The sequence below is a fragment of the Neovison vison genome, chromosome 11, assembly GCF_020171115.1.
Source record: "Neovison vison isolate M4711 chromosome 11, ASM_NN_V1, whole genome shotgun sequence".
NCBI classification, from domain to species: Eukaryota; Metazoa; Chordata; class Mammalia; order Carnivora; family Mustelidae; genus Neogale; species Neogale vison.
In genome coordinates, this window is record NC_058101.1 from 50,562,937 (window position 1) to 50,588,085 (window position 25,149).

General features: G+C 39.5%; 1 protein-coding gene across 1 annotated transcript in view; it reads right to left on the bottom strand.

Annotated features, from left to right (window-relative positions):
- Nucleotides 1-943: 943 nt before the first annotated feature.
- The window catches only part of LOC122890152 (cytosolic beta-glucosidase-like), a 74,729-nt gene continuing 50,523 nt past the window's right edge, over nt 944-25,149 (bottom strand). The window contains 2 exon segments of the mRNA XM_044225898.1: nt 944-1,805; nt 1,808-1,891. Of these exon segments, the coding sequence (XP_044081833.1) occupies nt 1,678-1,805; nt 1,808-1,891 (212 nt within the window). The 3' untranslated portion in view covers nt 944-1,677.

Below are 25,149 nucleotides of genomic sequence, written 5' to 3' on the forward strand. Positions count from 1 at the left end.
TAAATGAACACAAATTGTGAGATAATGTCTCACTGAACAATAAAAATAACAAAACAGTGGCAAAGATGTAATAGAATTTCCTGTGTACACCATTTTAATCTTAATATAATTTTCCCTAGTGCCTCCACGATTACTGAACTACTACGACCATTTCCTTCTCACTCTGTCCAAAGGTACCAAGACAGTGTTCTTTGCTGCAAATAATTCCCTGATTATGAACACGAAAATGATCTAGAATTTGACCACAGTGCTTTTTAAAAATGACATATTGTCTGCTCAGGGCCAAAGGCCTTAGGGAATGGCAAAGTATGGGTAATTTCCTCAAGGAAACAGAATGAGAACACGGAAAAATACCTCCCCACTTCCTCCTGATTAAGGCAACCCCACACTTTTGCTGTTGTTCTTTTGCTCTTGTATTCAAAAGAAGGAGAAAAGATGTCTACACATATCTGGACCTACAGTGTGTTAGAGCACAGAGCTGATGCCAAAGAAATTCTGGGTTTGGGAAACAAGTACCGACTATATGTCCTGAGGAAAATTCACATCAGTGCGTCCTCAGTTTCTCATTATGCAAAATGGGGGTGATAATATTTATCTCTTAGGTTCACAAATGATACACAAATGAATGTTGAGTAAATGCTACTCCAATATGGAGGTAAGGGTCCAAATATGATTGTGAAAGGTTTTCTGGTGTAGACACATTACATCCAGAGGAAACCCTACATCTACTACTGACCCCAACTGAGGAAGCTCAATAAAATATTCAACTCCTATCCAACCCCACATACATCTCAGATATGTGCAGACATCTCACACTCATGTAGGTCTTTCAAGCTATGAATGTATTTCCTGGGAGTCATCAATGTTGTTATAGATCTTAAACTTTAAAAAAATACACAAAAGTAGAGACCATGCCCTACTTATTATTTTGCCTTTCATTTAGTGTCACTCTGGAGTAGGAATCCTGTTTTTGCTAAACATCCACTCAAATACTTTTTCTTTCACTCAGAGTCTAATTTGTTTTATTAATATATTATTTTTCAAAAATAATTCATCAGGCAAGAAAAAGATATACTTGCTCATGCATAGAGAAAATATGTGCCAAATACATCAACAAATCCATTTTATTAAATGTGCCATCAATTAATCCTTTTGTTGAATAGAATGCATAACTATATAATGTGACTAACTTTTAATTTTGATTTTTTATACTAGATTAAACAGTAGAAGAATTTTGGACCACATGAAAATGGATCTACAAAACAAACAAAGCTGACATAACCAGAAAAGCTAGGCTCATAAATAAGCATTCTTATATGTGATCTTGCTATTAGAGCTGCAAATCATGAACACACTATATTTATGAATTTTGCATTATTTTTTTCTAGAAAAATTCTAAGGATTTAAATTGAAGTTTTCAAGTCTATCTGATTTCTTAATATAAAAATCAATTTCAGTGGTTTTTTTATTCTGGTTTTTTTTAAAAGCCTCATTGATCCAAATGCAAATAGAGTAAAGGCTATCATTAAATACATCCCCAGGCATTCCATATTCAGACTTCATAATTACGGATCAGCTGGTAGGAGATGATTACAAAGGCAATTTGAGATTGTCTAAAAGATCACCAAAGCGGACTTCTTTTCCAAAACCAGAGTCCTCTTCTCCAGGAGATGTGGGTCAGCCATCTTTTATGGATGTTCCCTCTAGTCCATTGTTTTGGATGATCTTGGCATACTCCTTGGCAGATGTGTAAGGCACTCGAGGTCTAGCAGGATCCTCAAAATTAACATGGAAGACACCAAACGGCTGCTATACCCTTGGATCCACTCAAAATTATCCAGAAGAGACCATACACAATATATTTTGCAATTGACTTTATCAAGCTGGATAGCTAATTTAAAAAAAATGAGAGAAAAGGAAAGAAAAAAAAGGAGAAAAATTATATCTTTGGAAGTTTTTCGTGAACATACAAAATTGCTGACAACTAGATCTTTCTCTTGCAGAGGATCACAGGAAAAAAAAAAACCTCTCAATTCTCTTTTCCAATTTTCTCTTTTAACCAAGTAGGGGTTCCATTTAAGAAGTTAAATTACATATCATTCTAATTATTTGGTTATTCATTCATTTTGATGAATATTTTATTCATCCATTCATTTACTCAATAAATGTCTTTTTCAATATCTACTACTTTTCATACACAAAGAAACACATACACACACAGAGTTTCTCCCTAGTACCTAGAATTATATTCATTAAAGACACTGCTCAGCTCTCACTCTCCACAGATGACGTGATATGCTGTGTGGAAAACACAAAAGGCTCCACCCCAAAATTGCCGGATCTCGTACAGGAATTCAGCAATGTGGCAGGATATAAAATCAAAGCACAGAAATCAGTTTCATTACATACACTAATAATGAATGAAACAGGAGAAAGAAAAACTAAGGTATCTATCCCAATTAGAATTGCAGCAAAAACCATAAGATACTAGGAATAAACCTCACCAAAGAGGAAAAGGATTTGTACTCTGAAAACTATAGAACACTCGTGAAAAAAATTGAGGAAGACACAAAGAGATAGAAAAACACTCCATATTCATGGATTGGGAAAACAAATATTGTGAAAATGCTATGTTACCTAGAGCAATCAATATATTCAAAGCAATCCCTCTCAAAACACCATCAACTTTTTTCACAGGTCTAGAACAATTAATCCTAAAATTTGTAAGAAAAGATCCCAAATAGCCAGAGGAATGTTGAAAAAGAAAGCCAAAGTTGGTGGCATCACAGTTCTGGACTTCAAGCTATATTACAAAGCTGTAATCATCAAGACAGTATGGTACCAGCACAAAAACAGACACATAGATCAATGGAACAGACTAGAGAACCTAGAAATGGACACTCAACTCTATAGTCAACTAATCTTTGACAACACACGAAAGAATATCCAATGGGAAAAAAAACAACCTCTTTAACAAATGGTGTTGGGAAAATTGGATAGCCACATGCAGAAGAATGAAACTGGACCATTTTTTGAACCATACAAAAAAAGACGCTCAAAATAGATGAAAGAACTAAATGTGAGACAGGAATCCATCAAAATCCTCGGGGAGAACATAGACAGCAACCTCTGTGACCTCAGCTGCAGCACCTTCTTGCTAAACAGGTCTCCAAGGGAGACAAAAGGCAATGGAGACAAAAGCAAAAATGAAGTTTTGGGACTTCATCTAGATAAAAAGTTTTTGCACATCAAAGGAAATAGTCCACAAAACCAAAAGACAACCTACAGAAATGGAGAAGTTATTTGTAAATGTCTTATCAGGCTAGTATCCAAGATCTACAAAGAATTTATCAAACTCCACACCCAAAAAAAACAAATAATCCCGTCAAGAAATGGGCAGAAAACATGAAAAGATATTTCTCCAAAGAAGTCATACAAATGGCCAACAGAAGCATAGAAAATTGTTCAACATCACTAGGCATCAGGGAAACACAAATCAAAACCACAAAACTACTACACTACACCAGTCAAAATGGCTAAAATTAACAAGACAGGAAACAACAAATGCTGACCAGGATACAGAGAAAGGGGAATCTTTTTACACTGCTGGTGGGAATGCAAGCTTGTGCAGCCACTCTGGAAAACAGTATGGAGGTTCCTCAAAAAGTGAAAAACAGGCTTTCCCTATGACCTGGCAATTGTACTACTGGGTATTTACTCCAAAGATACAGATGTAGTGAAAAGAAGGGGCACATGTACCCCAATATTCATAGTTGCAACGTCCACAATAGCCTAACTATGGAAAGAGCCCAGATGTCCACCAACAGATGAATGGATAAAAAAAAAAACATGGTATATACACATACACACACTCACACACACACACACACACACACACTGGAATATTACACAGCCACCAAAAAAATGCAATCTTACCATTTAATGACATGGATGGAACTGTGGATACCCTAAATCCCATCCAGGGACTCCTATAGTAAGATGTCAAAATGTGGAGAATTTTCTAAGTGGCTTTACACTGATTTCTATTATGGTAGGAAATTTAACTCATTTTTTAGTATTTTAAGCATTTTACTAATATTACTTTTGCATTCATATTTATTAATTAGTATTTTAATTTAATATTTCAAGTTGGTGGGGGGAAGAAAGAAAAACCTCTGGGGTTGCATGAATTGTTGCATTGAACATTTCTTTTAAAACCAGAATAAGTAAACTCTTATGCATATGGGATGCACTAAAATCTATTTCCCAATACAGAAATTAAATAAAAAGACAAGTTTCCCTTATAAGATAGACATACTCCTAAAAAAATTGGGTGAAAATGAGCCTTCGTATGATATACTAAATTTTAACAGTATTAGGGGTCGCTCTCAACCACAATGATTCCTCTAGTATTAGCAAAGCAAGATCCACTCTACCTTTTTCTTTGTACATCTGTACTTTTGCGATCTCTTAGAGGAACTATATCCATAAACCATGACACATGTGTACATTCTGAATCATTTTGGAATTTATTTATTTATTTATTTATTTATTTAACTACTGATACTCCATAGACAAAAGTTTCCTGAGCAGTTAATTGATGCCTAATCCCTCTACCTTTGTGCATGGAGGCATGCAAAACGCTGTACTTAGAGAGTGCCTTATGAATGGCCTCAAGGCAGGAATTCAGCCAAACTAGATTGGCTCTTTTTAAATAAAGTATGATTGGAAAATGAAACATATATAACATTCGAGCACATCAAGCTTTGTAGGAATTAAACCATGTATAGATACTCCTTCTTCTCCTGGTCCACATTTCCATTTGTGTCTCCTCCCCTCTCTGTCAACACAATTGCAAAATACCAATTCTTTCTTTTTTTTTTTTTTTTTTAGATTTTACTTATTTATTTGACAGACAGAGATCACAAGTAGGCAGAGACAGGCAGAGAGGAGGAAGCAGACTCCCTGCTGAGCAGAAAGCCTTATGTGGGGCTCAATCCCAGGACCCTGAGATCATGACCTGAGCCGAAGGCAGAGACTTAACCCTCTGAGCCACCCAGGCGCCCCGCAAAATACCAATTCTTAAAAATAATTTTATAACTAACTTAAGTTTGACATGGCATATATCTCAGAATTAAAATAACCAAAACCAAGTACCAGGTCAGAAAACAACTATCTCCTTTGACTGCCTTAGAATTCAGTGTGGAGACATGGGAGAATCTTGCATAGTTTTTTTTTTCTCATTTGCAGAACTACTGCCCAACACAAAAGCCTGCCAGGTAGAAAGCCAGACAGCTTCTGCAAACATGCACAGTACCACGGAACACGCACAAAGGATTGATTCATATGCTCAACCAGGGGATAAAAATGATGCCTAGCCTGCTTGCAAGGGAACAAAAGGGAGACGCTGACAAGTTCATTGTTAACTGCCAGGAGTTCAGCGGCAGGTACTAAACTGCCCCAGTGACACTGTGGGTGTCTCTGCGTTTTCATTGCAGGAACATTCAAATAGAGAATTACGTGGTTAGGGCTGAGGAGCTGGCCGGCTGGAATCCTTCTTGTTGTGTACCACAGGGAAAAATGACAAAACCATGCTAGAGCCTACATGCCTCTCCTCTTCCAATCTCCTCAAGAACAGAAAGAGACCATCATCACATTTCTTGTCAATGTGATTGACGAGGTCCCACATCTGAGAAGGGAAAAATAACTTCTGCGTGTTCACTTTCTATCTTGAACCAGAGTAGCAGGCGAAGTATACACAGACTGGCAGGGACTATGGGTGGGTACAAAACACACTGGGATAAAAATTACAAACATACAGAGCCAGAGTTTGGTTTGGGACACAAAGGCCAGTGGGAAAAGCCTCACAGTCGGCATGTTGCATAAAAGATGCAAGGCAAAAATGTCTAAGACTTGCTAATACAGTAAAGTCTGTTCTAATTAGAAGAACCCTATGCCAGAGTTGTTCTACACACACACACACACACACACACACACACACACTGCCCAGTTTTAGCCAAACTGAGAAGGTTGAGGGAATAGCCTTTCATCAGACCACCCTCATTTCTGGCAAAACTACAAGGTCATGGGGGTCCCCAAACCATCTTCAGTTTCAATAATTCACTAGAAGAACTCGCAAACCTCTCTGAAACCCACTATACTCACAGTTGTGGCTTATTATGGCGAAGGTTACAAGTTTACATCAGCCAAAGGAAGAGATGCTAGGTCAGAGATGGTGGGGGGTGGGGAGGGGCACTCCAAACATGAAGCTTCCATCATCGCCTCGCCGAGGAATCCTGGGAAGGACATGTGGCAATATGCACAGAGCACTGCCAAGCAGAGAAGTTTACCTGAGCTTCAGTGTCCAGAGTTTTTATGGTGACTTCCTTACACTGGCATGATGGATTACTTGGTTGTCCATGTGGATGAACTCAGACTCCAAGCCAAGTGATACCATGTTACCTCAAACCCCACCTTCAATCATATTGTTGGTCTTTCTGATGTTATTAGCCCCCACCCTTAACAAGAACATTCCTTCAGGTATGACATAGATTTTCCTCCCAAAAGCTGAGGACAAAGACCAAGTTGTTATTTGGACAAAACCCAATTCTTTACTACACACACATGTACACATACACAGAGATATACACCTATTTTAAAAGCTCATTATTTCATGATGCTGAGCAGAATCTTCTCGTATTATTGCTTTATGAAGTGCCATGTTTTGCCAGTGTTTGTCACATTACAAAAGGCTAAAAATTGGGTACTTGGCTTCACTGGGATTTATTTCCCAACAGTTTATAAACAGAGATAGCCTTTGTTTTCAGAATTACCTAGGACTATATAAGACATCCATGACTATGGCAAAATAGTTCAACTATCAAACAAATGACTCATCTACAGACCTAAGCTGCTGTGGTGAGAACCAGTGGAAAGGTTCCAAACAGTGTTCTAGGCAGCAGTCCCACAGTAGAAAAATGATGGAGAGAAAACCCCAAGAAGGAGTGAGAAGAAAAAATAGAAGCACCTAGATTTCTATTCTCTGGTAATGGCAGATGACATTATTTGAGCAAGCCCTCTAAATGAAAACAAGTAAGCATGATGCATAGAATTTTAAAAGCAGACCTTCAAAACAATGAAAAGCTGACAATTTCATAGGGAATTACTAGGCCAAAGCAAAATGAAGAAATAAAGATTGCTAGGCATGGCAGCTACTTTCACTTCATGGAGTTTTCCCGCCTTAGGAAATCCAAATCTTTTCCTATTTCCCGGGGTGTGAGGCTAAGTGTCAAAGCCCAGAGATACATAACAGAAAATCTGAGAACCCACACAGATAAAACTAAGATCTCCAAAGACTAATCCCTCAGGGGAAGGGTGAGCCAGAAGAAAAGAAGTCACTGAAAGTCTCAAGCCATCTGAGGGTTCAGAAAATGTAAAGTCCAGAAGTCGGATAGAGGTGGTCTGGGGTCACCCAGGTGCCTGGAAGACGCACAGTTAAATACTTTCTGAAAAGAAATACCCATATTCTAAACCTTCAAACATTAGCACAAATATTTTTAAGTATAATCATCAGCTCATTATCCAATACAACCAGAAAGACATGGGAAAACAATGACAACTGGAAAACCAACAAAATCAACAGACAACAGAAACAGGGGTACCTAGGTGGCTCAGTCAGTTAAGAGTCTGACGTCAGCTCAGGTTATGATCTCACTGTCCAAGGAATGAGCCTGATCAGGCTCCACACTGGGTGGGAAGTCTACTTCTCCTTCTTCCTCTGCCTTTGCCTCCCCCACTATCCCATTCTTTCACTCTCTGTCTCTCTCTTTCTCTCAAAATAAATAAATAAATAAATAAATAAAATCTTTAAAAAACGAAATAAAACAAAAATAACCAGAAAGGCATGGAAAAACAATGACAATTAGAAAATCAGCAAAATCAACAGACAACAGAAACAGACCCACAAAGAAATCAGTTATTAGAACTGTCAGACAGACTATAAAATATCCATGTCACTATGTTTATATTGTAGAGACAAACTTGAAATATCTTCAAGGTTCAGGAACCCATAAAAAATGATGTGGCAAATTTGAGTAAGGAAACTAACACTTGGGTTTGAATCTGAGATGCAGAGGGGGCCTCCAGTTTCTCATGAGTACAATATAGACACGAATATCTATTCCTAGGGCTGCTATAAAGATTAAATGAGATAGCATGGACCCCACCACAATATCTCACCATGTCCTTTTCTTCTCTGGCCAGCCCTGAGGAGAATACAGAACCCAAAGTAAAAATATATTTTGATGTGCCCTCTCTCCACCAATCCAGATACTTTGATGAAATCAAAACTGGGTTTAAATGAGTATCTGGGATAATGTAAAAGGGGAAGAGGAGTCAGAAGGACAAACTTAAGTCTAAGAAAGTGTAAAGACAAAGGGAGAGGCATAGATCGACTGTATAAATCTGAGAACAGGGCTCCTTACATTAGTTAAGAAACTCCTTTCTTTCTCCAGGGTGACATCCCAAGGTCACTGCGGCTTCCTGCTTTCCTGCATCCCAGGAAACAGTTCAGAGACCCCTACAACCCTGAATTTCAGGTTTCCAAGCTCTTAAACTTTTAAGATGTTAGTTGAACAGGTACATCCTGGGATTTACTTGGGGCAGCAAATCTGATCCCAGATATGGAAAACACTAATAGCATAGGTCTGAATCAAAAACCTTAAGTAGTATGTGGCTAAGTCAATATCATAACAAGTCCAAAAGGCAGGACGCAAAACAAGCTCAGATTCGAAGTCTCTGACATAGAATGGGAACAGATCAAAGACAAAGACAGAAGTTGCAGAGCAATCTTGAGGAGTGTCTGTAAAGGGTCATGAAGTATTTTATATTTACATTAACTTATTGCTGAATATGTAGCACATAGAAGAACTGGGCTGATGAAAAAATATGGAGTCAAAGCAATCATCAGTATAATTACTAATCCAGCAGGGCATTGTTTCTCAGTGCTGACTCTGACCACCTGAACCACTTGGAATTACCTAGGGCATAGCTAAAAAAAAAAATGCGTTAACCCCACAACAGACCTACTAAAATCAGATCTCTTGGGTAGTGTTATGAGCTAATTATAGCTCATATAGCCCCAATAAATACAGCTAATTATAGCCCCAACATCCATATTGTTGAAGCCCCAGCTCCTAGTACCTCAGCATATGACCTTATGTGGACATAAAGATTTTAAAGAGGTGATTAAGTTAAATTGGAGGGGGAGACAAACCATGAGAGACAGTGGACTCTGAGAAACAAACTAAGGGTTTTGGAGGGGAGAAGGTGGGAGATGGGGTGAGCCTGGTGGTGGGTATTAAGGAGGGCATGTACTGCATGGTACACTGGGTGTGGTGCATAAACAATGAATATTGGAACACTGGAAAATATAAATAAATAAATAGGTGATTATGGTAAAATGAAGTTGTTAGGGTGGGCCCTAATCCAATGGGACTGGTGTCCTTCTAAGAAGAGAGAAGTCACCAGAGGTATGTATGAACAGAGAAAGACCAATGAGGACACAGTGAGAAACTGGTTATCTGAAAGCCAAAAGGAGAAAGCTTAGGAGAAATCAAACTTGCTGACACCTCAATCCTACACTTCCAGCTTCTAGAGACCTGCAAGAAAAAAAATCACTGTTGTTTAAGCCATTTAGTTGGTGGCATTTTCTTATGGAAGCTCTTAGCAAACTAGGGTGAGATCTGAGAATTTCTGTTTTAATAAACAACCTGAGTGATTGTTACACTTTCTTAAACAGTCCAGTTTGAGACTACTAAGCCTAGAATAAGCTCTAATAGTCCACTACAATTTTTTGAACAGAAGTATCCCTCTCAAGGTTATAAATGTAGATGACTCCCTCAGCCCCTCAACACTCATAGCTGGAGATGCCCTATGCCGAAAGACACCACAGTGTGAAGGCCAGGCCACCCTACTTTTCAGAAATAGGAGACCACTGAGAGATCATGGTGGGAATCCTGCAAGTTCAAGTGTGCCTACCATCACCACTTAATCAAAGCCTCACCTTAGTCCAGTGGATCATGAGACACCTTCCCAATTCACCATGTGTAACTGGTTGACTGGTGTCTCCCCAGGAAGATCTATCCATACAGAACCCATGAATGTGACCTTACTTGGAAAAAGGGACGTTGTAAATGTAGTTAAAAATGATCTCGAGATGAGAGGGGTGCCTGGTTGCCTCAGTCAGAAAAGCATGCAACTCTTGATCTCCAGGTCATGAGTTGGAGCCCCACATTGAATGTGGAGATTAGTTAAATAAATAAAACTTTAAAAAAAAAAGAAAAGGATCTCATGATGAGATCATCCTAGATAATGTTGAGTCCAAAATGCAATGACCAATGTCCTTAGAAGAGAAGGGGAGAAGACACACAGGGAAGAAGGTAATGTGAAGAAACAGGCAGAGATTAGAGTGATAAGTCTGGAAACCAAGGAATGCCAAGACAGTCACTGGAAGTTGGTGGGCAAGCATGGCACAGATTCTCTCTCAGAGCCTCCAGAAGGAGCCAATCCTATTGGCACCTTAATTTTAGAATTCTGGCCTCCAGGACTGTGAGAGAATAAATGTTGTTTTAAGGCACGTTTATAGTAATTTGTTACAGCAGCACCAGATCATGTACCATACTCTTTGTAGAGTAGTTGCCAACGGGGCTCCAAGTCCCAAACCACCCACCTGATCTTGCTGAGAGCTTGTGAGAACCTTTTCTCAAGGCCAAAGAGAGAGAAATCCTTCCCAGGACACAGTTTGAAGCAGATTTTCTGGCAATTGCCCCCACCAACCTTGCAAATGTGTTTCTCTGAGCTTGGATGAATTGCACAGAGCCCCATAACTGGAGGACAGCTTTAGCAGGATAAGAGTGCCTTCAAGGGAACTGGCTCACTGTCTTTCCCTTTCTTCGGAAAAAAAAAATAAATAAATAAAATAAGGTAGAACAACACCAGGAAGTTCTAAACATAGAAAATGCACACTAAGCCCCCCACCCTAACTCTAGCTGAGTATCAATGGCTAGACAGCATCTGTGAAAAGGCCCAAATAATCCCAACACAGGAGGTCCCACCTGCACATAGGAACTCCTAGTACCAAAACCTATGACTCTCTGAAAAAAGAACCTGAAAACCAAAAGCTAAGTTTTAAATATTTTATAGGAAAATGCCAATTAACCAGAAATACACTGTAAGGATTTCTTAATTATCTGTATTGTTCCTGTTACTTACATTAGATTCGGGAGAAAAAAGCCCACAAACAGCAAGTAGTTGAAAGGTATTAAAAAATATATTTTTATTCAGCTATAAAACTGGTCTGAGGATAGGTATCCATTCAGTGTCACCTTCTATAATGTCTCCATCAGTATTACTTTCACAGTTACCTCTGTGAAATAGATAAGTTCTTATGAAACCCAAAGTTCTGAGCAAGTGAAACTCTCTTTTAGGTATGCCTGGTGGCTCAGTCGGTTAGGCATCTGCCTTCAGCTCAGGTCATGATCCCAGGGTCCTGGGACTGGAATTGAGCCCTGCATCTGGCTCCCTGCTCAGTAGGAGCCTGATTCTCCCTCTGCCCCACCTCCACTCAGTCTCTCTCAAAAAAAAAAAAAAAGAAGAAACTCTCTTCTACCAAAAAACCTTCCTTCCTTCTCCTTTTCCCTCTTCCTTCCTCCCCTTCTTATTTTCCTTCCAGGACTTTCCCCTTCTGTAAAATGGGGCCAACAAAATCTTTTTATGAGGATTACGGTATTAAATAAATTAATACATATAAACCTGTGAATAATACTAAGTTTATAGTAAACACTCAACACATTCTACTTGTTGGTATGGTATGGTTGTTTCTTCTCTCTGGAAGGGCGATGATTGAAACCTGTTTTATCTCTGCCTCCCATCTGGCTTCAGCTTTCAGAGGGTGTAGAGTCAGCAAAAAATGTTCAGTGCTGAGAACCAGAGAAATCAGGGCATCAAGGGAAAGAGCAGCATCTGGGCCAGGGTTTGTGCTCTGTGGGAAAGGGTCAGTTGGGGGTCACAAAAAATAAATCACTAAAGACAAGGACCTTGGGGGAGGGGGGCAGATTGCCGGGAACACTGGATGCTGCAAAAGCCTCCCGGCCTCAGTGTGCTGGGAGGTGGGGACCACATCGCTCAGTGTTTCCAGGATCCTACAACAGCCACCCCACACTTATTAAATAAATACATATTGTGCTAGCAATTGGGAATATAATGGAGAGCAAAATAAACAACCCCTCTTTTTATAGAGCTTAACAGCGCATGTGGAAGACATATCTTAATCCAATTACCACCCCGTGAGCCTTTAATTACAATCTGTGAAGAGTATTATGGAAGGAAAGACATGAGAACTGTGAGAAAGAACAACGTATCAGCTCACATTTATTGAGCATTTAGGTACTGATTCCAGCATTTTGTGTATGCTGAACTCATTTCCTCTTTACCATAAACCTATGAGATAGATACTATTATTGTCCCCATTTTACAGATAAGGGAATTGATGCATGGAGAGGTGAGGTAAGATTTACAAGATTCATACAGCAAGTAAGGCAAAAAGAGTTGGAGTCGGAATCCAAGAGAGATAACCAGAGGCTGCATGCTGAGCCACAATACTCCACGGAGTCCTGACCCCTGTAGTGGGAAGATCTAGCTCCGTCAGCAAGGGTGGGAGAAGAAGGGGAATGGAGCCATCTCCTGGAGCAAACTAGAGCTGAGAGCTCAGCATTCATGGGGGTTATCTACTGCCATCAGCCAGGGTTCTCTCATAACTGTCAGTGACAGAAACTGACCTTGCCTGATGAAGCATAGAAGGGTCAAGTTGGAAAAGCAGACTCAAACAAAGCTTTCAGGACCAGCCAAAAACACAACACAGAACTGGTGGAAGGAAGAGACTTCCTTAATGGCTACTGACGCAATGGGCACGAAGTCCTGCAGCGTACTGTGTCCAAGAACTAACTTCCTGCAAGCAGACCAGCCACTACTTCTGCACCAGAAGCTATACCTTATAACCAGTCATTCTCAAAAGGGGGATACCCATGCTGCTTTGCTCACCAGCACGATAGGTTCTGCCTGCCTCAAGCTGTTCACTTTCATGTTATCTTCTCATGTGGATAAGTCTGATGGGCAGAGACTAGATCACATGTGTGTGCCCTGCCCTGACAAAACGTGGAGAATATCGTTCTTTACCTGGGCCAGACAAAACTCTCAGATGTAGCCAGGGTGTTCAACAGGTGCGAGGCAGCCAGAAAACATGATAGGTGTCCACTTCACTAGATGAACAAGGACAAGAGAAACCCAAGAAAAATGAACCACATATGTGCAAGATCAGACATGGGAAAGTTCACAGCATATTTAAGGAACTCCCGGAAGGCGGTTCAATGGATCATAGAGACTTATCAGACTTATCAAGAATTCATAGAAATAGAGAATAGAACAGTGGTTACCAAGGGCTGGGGAGAGATTACTCAACGGGCACAAACTTTCAGTTATAAGATGAATAATTGGGGGGATCTAATGTACTATGTGGTATTTATAGTTAGACAATTATACTATATTATGGACTTGAAAGTTGCTAAGAGAGTAGATTTTAAATTGTCTCACCACAAAAAAATAAACAGCTATGTGAGGTGACGGAGGGTGTTAGCTAATGTTACAAGGGGAATCATTTCACAATATACAAATGTATCAAATCAACTCACTGTTTACCTTAAACTTACACCCTATTATATTTTAATTATATCTCAAAAAAGCTGAAGGGAAAAAAAATAATGGAGAGAGAGGAGAGAGAGCCATAAGGCAGGGGACATGTAGTTCCTTATAAAGATTTCAAGGATTTTGATCTTTATCCCAACCACATTAAAAGTCATTGAGGGAGTTTAAGCAAGGAAGTGACTTTAGCTAATTTGCATTTTTAGAAGACTGTGACCTCTGTGGAGAATAAATTTGAGTGTAGCAAGAATGGAATCCAAGAGAGTATTTAAGAGTGATTGCAGTAAAGCATGAGGGAGATGATGGGAGCTTGGTCTGAGGTGGTGTGAGGGAAGACAAGAGAGAATTAGATGGATTAAATAGATATTCAGATAAAATCAACTGGATTGAACAATTCACTGGAGCTCAGTGGGGAAGGAGATAAGGTAGCAAAGATAACACGATTTAATGGATATCATTATCAGTCTCTGAGTTCAGGTATACTGGGCATAGACAAGTTTTGGAGGAAAGGCAGAGAAGATAATGAATCAAGCTTTGGTTATGATGACTTTAGGTTTCTTTTTTCTTTCTTTCTTTTCTTTCTTTCTTTTTTTTTTTTTAATCTCCAAATGAAAAATTGAAAAAAGTCAGAGTAAAGTCTGAAATGGAAATGCGAATTTTGGAGTCATCAAGTAAAAGAGGTAATTGAAATCGTGGTTGTCAAACAATTTGAAGACTAAGAAAACAAGACATTGGCACAAACCTTATGGTAGTCAAATATTTAAAAATAAGCTGGAATGGGAAATTGAGCAGGAGGACCAGAAATATTCTATATCCTTGACCTGATACAACCATAGATGACACTTTCTGTAGACATAATTTCACCAAAATCACACAGCTGAAGAGGGAGAATTTGGAAATGAACACTAAGGCAGTCTAACTCCAAAGTCCACAATCCTTCTATCAGAATGGAATGGAAAGATTGTAAACCAAGACTGTGGGTGACATACAAGGCTCAAAGCCACAATGGGAACATAATCAGACCATAGAGAGCATAAACTGGATAAGCACCTATAACATCAATACCCTAACAGCAAAAATCTAGTACTTACAATGTAGGGAAATTTCTCAAGTCCTCTCCACCCCTTTCAAAATCCCCTTCTATTACTACAGGAAAGATTCAGGATCAAAACCAAAAATCTTGCCCCCAGTAAGAAACAGTAGCACTCAATTTAGAGGACAGTAATTGACCTGGGTTTTGCTGGGGGATCAGGTTATGAAGCTATGACCTACATAGGTAGGGGTCTCTCTTTCATGCACTCCTGAAGTTAGAGTGATGAGGATAGCATGGATTCTTTCCCTTTGGAACACACTTTGCCAAGGCATGTACTTTGTTCTCAATCTCTCTTTATCCTATTTGAGAACAGGCCCAGAGCTTCTTGACTTACTTAGGCCCAGGACAGAAGCAGGTGGCGGTGGGGAAGGTTGCACCCTCTCCTGCTACCTGCTGCTCTGGTCCTATTTCCTAGGGTATGATATAATGGTATTGGTTTTTATCCTATTAGAAGGATAAATTCAGAGATCCTAAGATTATTCTAAGAAAAATTATGGGTTTTTAGCCTGTTTTAATTCTGGGCTTTAGACTAACCTATCTCTAAGACCTGGGGAAAAAATAAAATAAAATAAAAAACTATGGGGCACCTGGGTGGCTCAGTGGGTTAAAGCCTCTGCCTTCAGCTCAGGTCATGATCCCAGGGTTCTGGGATGGAGCCCCGCATCAGGCTCTCTGCTCAGCAGGGAGCCTGCTTCCTCCTCTCTCTGTCTCTGTCTGCCTCTCCGCCCACTTGTGATCTGTCTGTCAAATAAATACATTTAAAAAAAAAAAAAAAAAAACTATGCCACATGATTCAGCCTCACTCACTAAACTTCTGAAGAGAATGGAGGGCCATGACCCAAGTTAGGCCATGGGTCCTCTTGTCAAATATCATATGGTAACTCTAAAATTTATACCTCCAGCTCTTGCATCTCCCTTACCTGCAAAATCTCTATATAACTGACTAATTGACTTCTCCCCTTTCATTCAAAATGACATTTAAACGTTAACATATATATTTGTACATCATTGTTCAAATCATCATTATTCACAATAGCCAAAAGATGGAAATAACCCAAACCTCCATCACTGGATGAATGGTTAAACAAAATGTGCTATACTCCTACAATAGAATATTATTCGGTATTAAAAAAAGAATAAAGTTTGATACATTCTACAATATGGATGAACTTTGAAGGCATTACGCTAAGTGAAATAAACTAAACATGGAAGACACATATTGTATGATCCCATTTATATGAGGTACGTACAATGTCAAATTCACAGGGACAAAGGAGAATAGTTGTTTCCAGGGATGGAGGGAAGGAGGCAATGGGGAATTATTGTTTAATGGACCCAGTTTTAGTTTGGGAAAGATGAAAAAGTTCTAGAGACGGATGCAGGTGATGGTTACACAACACGAATGTACTTAGTGCCTCTCACCTATACACCTGAAAATAGTTAAAATGGTATATTTTATTTTTATGTGTTTTAATTTTGAAATGTTAAAAACTGATTTTAAATCAATTTAAATAAATACACAATTTAATACATATAAAATAGAAGTCTTGATTTTTAACTCATTCCTCAAAACTATGCCCTCCCCCCTTCCCAACCAGATTTTCTTTTTTTTTTTTTTAACATATGAAGTATTTTTAGCCCCAGGAGTACAGGTCTGTGAATTTCCAGGTTTACACCTCACAGCACTCATCATAGCACATACCTTCCCCAATGTCCATAACCCAACCACCCTTTCCCTAACCTCTTTTCCCCAGCAACCCTGTTTGGTTTGTGAGATTAAGAGTCTCTTGGTTTGTCTCCCCGCCGATCCCATCTTGTTTCATTTATTCCTTTGCTACCCCCCAAATCCCCCATGTTGCCTCTCAACTTCCTCCTATCAGGGAGATCATATGATAATTGCCTTTCTCTGATTGACTTATTTCGCTAAGCATAATACCCTCTAGTTCCATCCACATCATCGCAAATGGCAAGATTTCATTTCTTTTGATGGCTGCATAGTATTCCATCGTGTGTCTGTGTGTGTGTGTGTGTGTCCATTCATCTGTTGATGGACATCTAGGTTCTTTCCATAGTTTGGCTATTGTAGACATTGCTGCTATACACATTCAGGTGCACGTGCCCCTTTGGACCCCTACGTTTGTATCCTTAGGGTAAATACCCAGTAGTACAATTACTGCCAACCCAGATTTTCTAATCCTAGCAAACGGCACCATCTATCTAATTCTTGACACCAGGCACCTAGAGGTCACCCTTGATTCTCCCTTTGCTGTATGCTGTCCAACTGCCAATCTGTAACTGGCTGTGCCTCCATCCACCTCTCTATCCCTCTACACTGCCACAGTAGCTTCCTTATCAGTCACCTGCCACAACTCCTACATACAATGTAGCCAGAAAGTGTAAATTTTTGAAAAACCAATTTAACTGATGTCCTTCCCTGCTTAACTCCTCCACTCAATGGTTTCCTATCTTACTTAGTGCACAATTTGACATCTTTATATGATCTTTAAGTCTCTTTATGATCTGGCCTCTGCCTGGCTCCCTTCTGCCTTCTCCTTGCTGTCTTCTACCTCCACTGTCCAGACACACTGGGCTTCTTCTCTTGAAACTTGCTGAGCTCTTTTCCGTTCCATGATCTTTACCCTTACTTTCATTCTGCTTGGATCACTCGTCTAGGTCCTCACTTTATGGCTCTTTATTGCCAATAGGTCTTAATTTAAATTCCTCTCCATAAGCTATCTTGTCTGATGCCCCAACTTAAAGTTTTATTCCCAACCAACGCATTATCTCTCATATCATCCTGTACTATTTTCTCTGTGTCCCTTATCATTAAGTGAAAATGTCTTATTCATGTATTTACTTATTTTTTATTGTCTGTCTTACCCAGAAGACTGAAAATGCCATGAAAAAGGGACATATGTCTATTACTTTCAATATGCCCAATTCTGAGAACAGTACTTAGCACATATTGGATGCTAAATAAACACTTGTTGAAGGAATGAAGGGGGGGGACAATATATGGAAGGAAGAGAGGAAAGAAGGGAGGAATGAATGAACAAATGAACAAATGAAGGGGGGAAATGAGTCATCTTAACAGGATCTTAATAAGACTCTAGCCTCACTATTATCATCTGGATATTTGAATCATAGCATCTTCAGGTTGAACAACCAAGATTCAATGGGTATTGATTCCAAATCCACACCCAACATCTGAATCTCTGTTACTACACTGTTTCTATCCAGCCTCTGCTTCCAGTCCCAAACTGTTGATTCCAAGTCTCCATCCACTCAGACCTGAGATTCGTCATCACTTTCCATTATCCTCTTACTCTCTGACATTCCCCAAAAGCTTCTCCACTATCTCAGCTGCTGCTACCACACTTCACCTCTAATTCCTAATACTTCTCAAAGAACTCTTTATTTGGCCCTTAGCTGCATGTCTGGCATAGTCCCCTAGAATGTTTTCCCTTCTTGAGAACTCTGGAGCTCTCAACCTTCTTAAGCAATATCACGCCACTCTCCTGGACATAGTAGGAGCTTTAATGATGGCCTTTGGTCCCAGAAATCCCCTAGGGTACCAGAGTGGAGCCCTAGGAGAAAACATCTCCCACCTCATGACCTTATCTGTAGGCCTGAGGCATGTGCTTTAGAATAACATCATTTTTCTTTTAGTACATAACAATATCAATCTACTGGGGCACCTGGGTGGCTCAGTGGGTTAAAGCCTCTGCCTTTGGCTCTGGTCATGATCCCAGGGTCCTGGGATGGAGTCCTACATTGGGCTCTCTGCTCAGCAGGGAACCTGCTTCCTCCTCTCGCTCTCTCCCTCTCTCTCTCTGTGCCTGCCTCTCTGCCTACTTGTGATCTCTGTCAAATAAATCAATAAAATCTTAAAAAAAAGAATAATGATCTATTTCTATATAAAAATAGTCCATTTCTAATAACTATAGCCACCTAAGAATAGCCCTCAAAGAAAGTGACTGGTGCTCCAAATAGAATTATCAGAGTTCCGGTTTTCCATACACAGGTGAAAGACTAAGTTCTATGTTCTATGGTTTTAAAAGTGGAAAAATAAGCATTATGGCTGATTAAAAGTAGTATAACTGCCTGTGAGGACACAAATAAATAAATCATGTGTACTTTTGTTCTGAAACTGATTTAGAGCTTTATAACAATAATTTTTTAAACCAAATCTTGAACATATAGACTAATATTAACACTTCCTTCTTAGTTCTTTCTTTAATTCCTCCCTTACAGCCACAAAATATTTTATTAAGCATCTACTAAATGCACGTTATTGTTTTAGGCAGAATCATTCTTATAGAGGAGAGGAAATTCTGATGTAGACCTTACCCTCAAGGTCAAGTAGTCAAGTAGAAGAGAAAAGCCCCCTCATATTTTCTCTGATTTGTACACTCACTCAACACCCTTAACTTCCCTGTTGTAACCTCAATAAGACATGAAACTAACTATTTGTTCATTTTCTGTCTTCTACTCCAGACTCTAACCTCCATGAGGGCATTAAGCTCATGGAACTTATCCTGGTGAAGGGTAGGTGTTTAATAGGATATTGTTTAAATGTATGAAGGCTACAAATGAATATAGAATACTGAATATAATGTCACCAGTATAAGAACAGAGAAAGGGTAGCTCTCAAGAAGGCGAGATTTTCTTGGTCACAGTAACAAAACTCAACTCTAAATTCATCTTATCCAAATAAAAAGAAAGTTCTTCTTTCACTCTGATCAAATCACTGCTCATTTTGTACTCTAGAATATTTTTGTGTCATCACAAGAACCATCTCTCATCAGTTACTGGAATTCTTATACATATATAATAAATGTTGAATAAATTATATTAAATACCCCTCAAAAAAGCCATCTTCAGAGGAGTCAATGCCACCTTTTGCTAATGACAAAACAAGAGGAAGCAAGCCTTAGCATTATCCTCACCACAATAACACCACAAAAACACTTCAAGTGTTTGCATACAGTGGCCACTTTTAGTTTTACGGCCTAAAGTCAGGAGATACAGGAAAGTAAGTAATAGAGAAGAAAGAACAATGGCATCTCTTTAAAATGCTACCGTGTAAGTGTTCATATTGCTGGCACCAAGTTCAAGCCCAGGTGGGTACACCTCACCCAGACTGCCTGTCCTGGCCTATTGTACAAGTCTCGCTAGTCTGCTTTTTAAGGACAAGGAAGGACACTGCTTGGTGATGTGGCCACAAGCTGTTCAGGGAAGAGACTTTGCTCAGCACATTTCAGCTACTGAGCAAGGCTGGGCTCATTTCAGAGACCCACATAAAATAAATAATCATGCAAAAGCAGATTCGTTCTGATAGGGCTCTGACAGCTGCTCTGAGAGGTGGATCCTTGCAAGCCCATCTTTCAACAATGAACTGACCCAAAGATCCAGGAAAGCTCCAGACAGGACCATATGGCCTGGAATAAAAACATATTTCAAACTCTGTTTATTATGCATATCTTTCAAAGGTTCACTACTCTGTGATGAAACATTGCACCTGCAAAGCTTTAATAAGCTTCCCAAGCAAGTACAATTATAAAATCGCAGGCACCTGAAGAATTTGTCTTCTCTTACACTTAGCTATGCACTGCCCACCAAAGACTGGTCTCATTCTTTTTAATTATATAGGTTTGCAGTATTTTGTAAGCTGCGATCAATACTTATTCAGAAAATAAAACTCTTTATAGACCTCAGCATGAGGGCCATGAAATATCTCTCCTCCTAAATTTTAGGGACTCCAACATTATTGCATAAAGAACCTTCCAATATGCCCGAAAGGAATAGGAGCAGCTCAATCATGCAGCCCTGCAAAGACAGGAGAGCATTTGACATGAATTTAGGCTGGGCTTCATTCATCAGCAGTGGCAGGGGTAGAAGGGAGCATGAACAGTTTCCCTTCATAAGTGAGCACTGTGACTCTACATCCAGTCCAAATATTTGAGATGCACAGTCTGTTCATTGTTCACTCAACAAATATTCACTGAGCAGCAATTATGTAGACTCTGTATAGATTCCCCAAGCTAGGTGTGGTGATTCAGCAACAAACAACACGTAATTTCCGTCTTCGGGAGTTGATGGTCTCATTGGGAAGACAGACTCAAAACAAACTGATTTGGAAATACAAAAAGACATTAGAGGAACAAAAAAATGGGGTCACTTAACTCTCCTGGGAACTTCAGGTACAGCTTTCCAGGGAAATAGGCATTTGAGTCAAAACTTGAAAGGTAATAATTCACTAGCTAGTTAAGTAAGAGAAAGTATGAGCCATATCAGTGTGGGAACTCTACCCACACATCAATTTTAATGGCCTGTCCCAAGGCTACAAGCACTGGTACCATTTGGGGCCATGAGTTCTGTTTCTATCCTTGCCTCTAATCCTCTTAAGCATTAACAAGACATGTGTCTCTGAAATTGTTCGTATGATCCAATGATGGGTTGAGAACCGAAGATCTTTACAGATCTATTGGCACTATAATCCTTCTAAGGTTCTCTCCGAACTAAGAGTCTACATGAAATTTGGACCTTTTTTATTTCTCTACCCCGAAACAGTGCACAGTGATATATCTTGGGATTTAGAAGTAGATTTTACACAAGATAACTTAGCCTGATCACTATGCAGTGTGATGGAGTGAGTGGCTGAGTCTTATGCCAAGATCCTCTTATTCCCCTTGAACCTATGGTCTTGCATCAAAAGAGACTTTGGATAGTATTACAGGATTACATCAGACTTGGCCTTCAGGAATACAAGACCAATAATGATAGATGAAATAAAGACTTTGACTACAAAATTACATGTATACCTAGAGACAGATGATAAAAAGTAACTGCTGCTTCCTAGAGGTGCTGATGATGCCATCAGTAATATGCAAGAAGATGAGTTTTTTGTTTGTTTGTTTGTTTTTGACCACAAGTCATTATTTGACAGCTGCATTGAGATAATAAAAGAGAGAAACAGAAAAGAGACAGTGGGGGGGGGGAATAAAGGAAAGAGGAAGCAAAGAGGGAAAGAGGAGTTCGGAAGAAGTCAGGGGGAGAGGGTAAGGGAGGGAGGAAGGCAGAGAAACATTCACTTACTATAACAACAGTGTCCCTAAACTGTTTTTATCTCCAGGCTCTCAACAATGAATCATAGTATGTAGCCAAGGCATTATCTCTCAAGGCTTTTTAGATTCAAGGAGAACAACAGAAGAGTACAAAGATGGCACCTGATACTGCCAGGCGCACAGAAAAAGGGACAGCTATGATATATTGCTAAACACCATGTTGTTCACAGAAACCCTGCAAGACTGATGTTATTATGTCCATTATATGGATAAAGAAAATAAAGTTCAAAGTTAAGTGTGTTCAAGGTGAGCAAGAGAACAGTCGACAGAGAAAGGATGAAGACCCAACAATCTGCCTCCAAAGTCCATACTCTCTCCAAGACCCTATTTTGCCCTCTTCCTAAGTCATCTTCCTGAAACCCCTGCACAGGAGGTAGAGATTAGCCATTTTTGTCCCTGTCCTACCTATGCTTTGAAAGACTGTTGATCACAGCCATGTAGGTGGCCATAGCCCATGAAGTGCCAAAGGAATTCTGAACAGGTATCCTGACACTGAGCATGTCACTGACAGGTGCAGGTCCAACGAGCTGTCTCTTTATATTTGACCTCACTGTCTGTCGTATATCAGTTAGTCTTTTCTGGTTTGAGAATTAAAAAGACAAAAATATTCCTAACAGGTGTCAGCAGAAAGGGAGAGAGAGTAGAGAACTGGAAAGTTTTGTTTTTCTATGAACTACAGACAGAAAAAAAACCATCATTCAAAGAGAGAATGGAGTCAACAGATTTTTTGGTTTTCCTCTGGCTTATGGTAGAACTCTATGTTCCTTGAACTCCATTATTTTTCTTGATAAATATTGACTTTATTAGAATTTTAATGAATATACTTATGAGTTACTTCATTGAGGTTCAGAAAAGCTACAGACCACCTCCCTCACACAATTTTTCATTGACCACCATGAAGAACAACTTTCATGAATGAAAGATGGGGTAAATTTACTCCTACTTTGAAGCTTATAAGACAGTAGTAATTTACATTTACTTCATGTTTACTGGCTACCAAGCACTGTTTTAAGAGCTTTATATGCATATCTCTTTTGCCCTTTTCAACAACAGGGTAGATACTCTTATTATACTCATCTTAAAGCAGAGGGAAAAGGAGACTTAGGGAGGTTGTGTCATTTACCCAAGGTCACGCATGTGATAATGCATCTCAAATATGGTCTCCTTTGTAAACTTCTTGTGGAGCAGAGTGCTTTAGTAACTTGGAAATGATTCTGGAAGGATCACTACATCATCTTATTTCTATTAGATATTTTTATAATTTTATATTGAATATAATATTTATTCTTTCAGTCAATCAAGTTTTTTTTTTCCAAGACACCAAAAATATGGAAACAAGTAGGATGAGATCAACATCTCAAAGGGTTCCTCTGTCTTATAAAGAAAAAAAAGATACATAAAAAAGTAGTTATAAAACAATGCAATCAGAATAAATGCTGCATGTCATGGAGCACAGAAGGGAAACTCCTGACTCAGCAAGGGTATTGGGGAAAGGAAATATCAGACCTTCTTTAGTGTAGATAATGCTAGAACAATCTTAAAGGGCAGATAGAAGATAATGAGGAAGAAAGGGCCAGAAAGTACAAGAAAAAGACATGTTCTGAGAACTATATCTAATTTGGTATGACACAAACATTGATAAAGGCAAAAGGGCGAGGGTAACCCTGAGGAAGTATGTAAAAAGTGTGTAAAAAGCCATGTCATGGGAGACTTTCCTTGCCATGTGCTAATAAATTGCAATTTGATGCTGAAGGCAATAAGAAACCACTAGGAAGTTTTAAGAAGGGGAATAAGAAGACTGAGTTTGCATATTAGAACAGTCTTCCAGAAGACTGAAGACTAGAGTCAGGGAGGCCAGTTAGGAGGCTTCTAGAGCCTTCTACTCAAGAAAATTGCAGTGGGATAAGGAGGGACCAGATACCAGAGATATTAAGAATCAAATCTTATAGCCAACTAATTGGAAGAGTGTAATATGACTTGCACATTTATAGCTATGTCTACTGTGTTAATAAGAGAGAGAATTCAATAGAAGGATCAGGTTTGGGGCATTAATAAGAATAATGAACAAGGGACTTTACAGTTTACAAATGAAATTGACAGATACAATTAGTGCTTTAAACATCCCTCTGAGGGTTATCCTCATCTCAGATGGGAGCCCTTAGCGGAGAGGTCAAGTGACTTGTTTAAGCTCCTACAAGTAGTAGAGGGAAGAACTAGAGCTTAAACCCTTTCTAAATCCCATTTTCTTTCCACTATATAATCCAACACACATAACAATAGTAGCAGAATAGTAATGATGATAGCAAATGTATGTGGAGCCCAGGTTCTATTCCAAGAACTTTATATTTATCAGCCCAGTGATTCCTCACCACAACCATGTTCAGCGGGCATTGTTGTCTCCATTTCACAGCAGAAGCAAATAGGGCACAAGGAGATGATACAGCAGTGAGCTGTATCAGCTGGGTTATACCTATTACCACTTTTCCTGTGTGGCAGATCGAAGTGCCACGGCAAGCAGAACCACAGAGCCATAAGTCAATGACTTGACTTCTTCTTCTTCTTGCATTCTTCACCAGACATCAGGTTTCTTTCTGAGCCTGTGGTCTAGGGGAATCCAGACCCAGGTCCTCATTGTTTTAACCCATATATGAAAGAGAACCATTTCCCCCCCACCCCCAATTCCTTGAGTTTATAGGCAAGGATATCCAGCACCTCTTAGATGGGCTGCTAGTGTTGCTTTTTGGAAGCTAGAACCAGTCTCTGTTGATCCAGTTTGAGTTTTCAATAGGGAACCATTTTCCAGCAGCATTACTATGCTGGACTGTGCTGTCCTGGAGCGGGATAAACAACCTTAGGCTTGACTGCCCAATGCATCAGGCTGTGGAAACAGCCCTCTGGAGGACACTACTCACCAAAAGCCCATTAGCCAATTACTCAGAGCCCGTTTAGTAAATGAGCTCTTTCTGTGTACTAATTGGAGCCCTGTAAAAGTAAATTTTCAGTGAGAAGCTAGCTCTCTGTGGCCAGATTCCTCTCTGGTGCACCTCAGAATGAGGGTCCTGGAGAGGCAGAATGGATCAGTGAGTGGTACAGCCATTGGTGGTACAGCTGGTACGTACCAGCTATGTGGACATCAGCAAGTTATTCTGGCCTCAGTTTCCTCCTCTGTGAAAT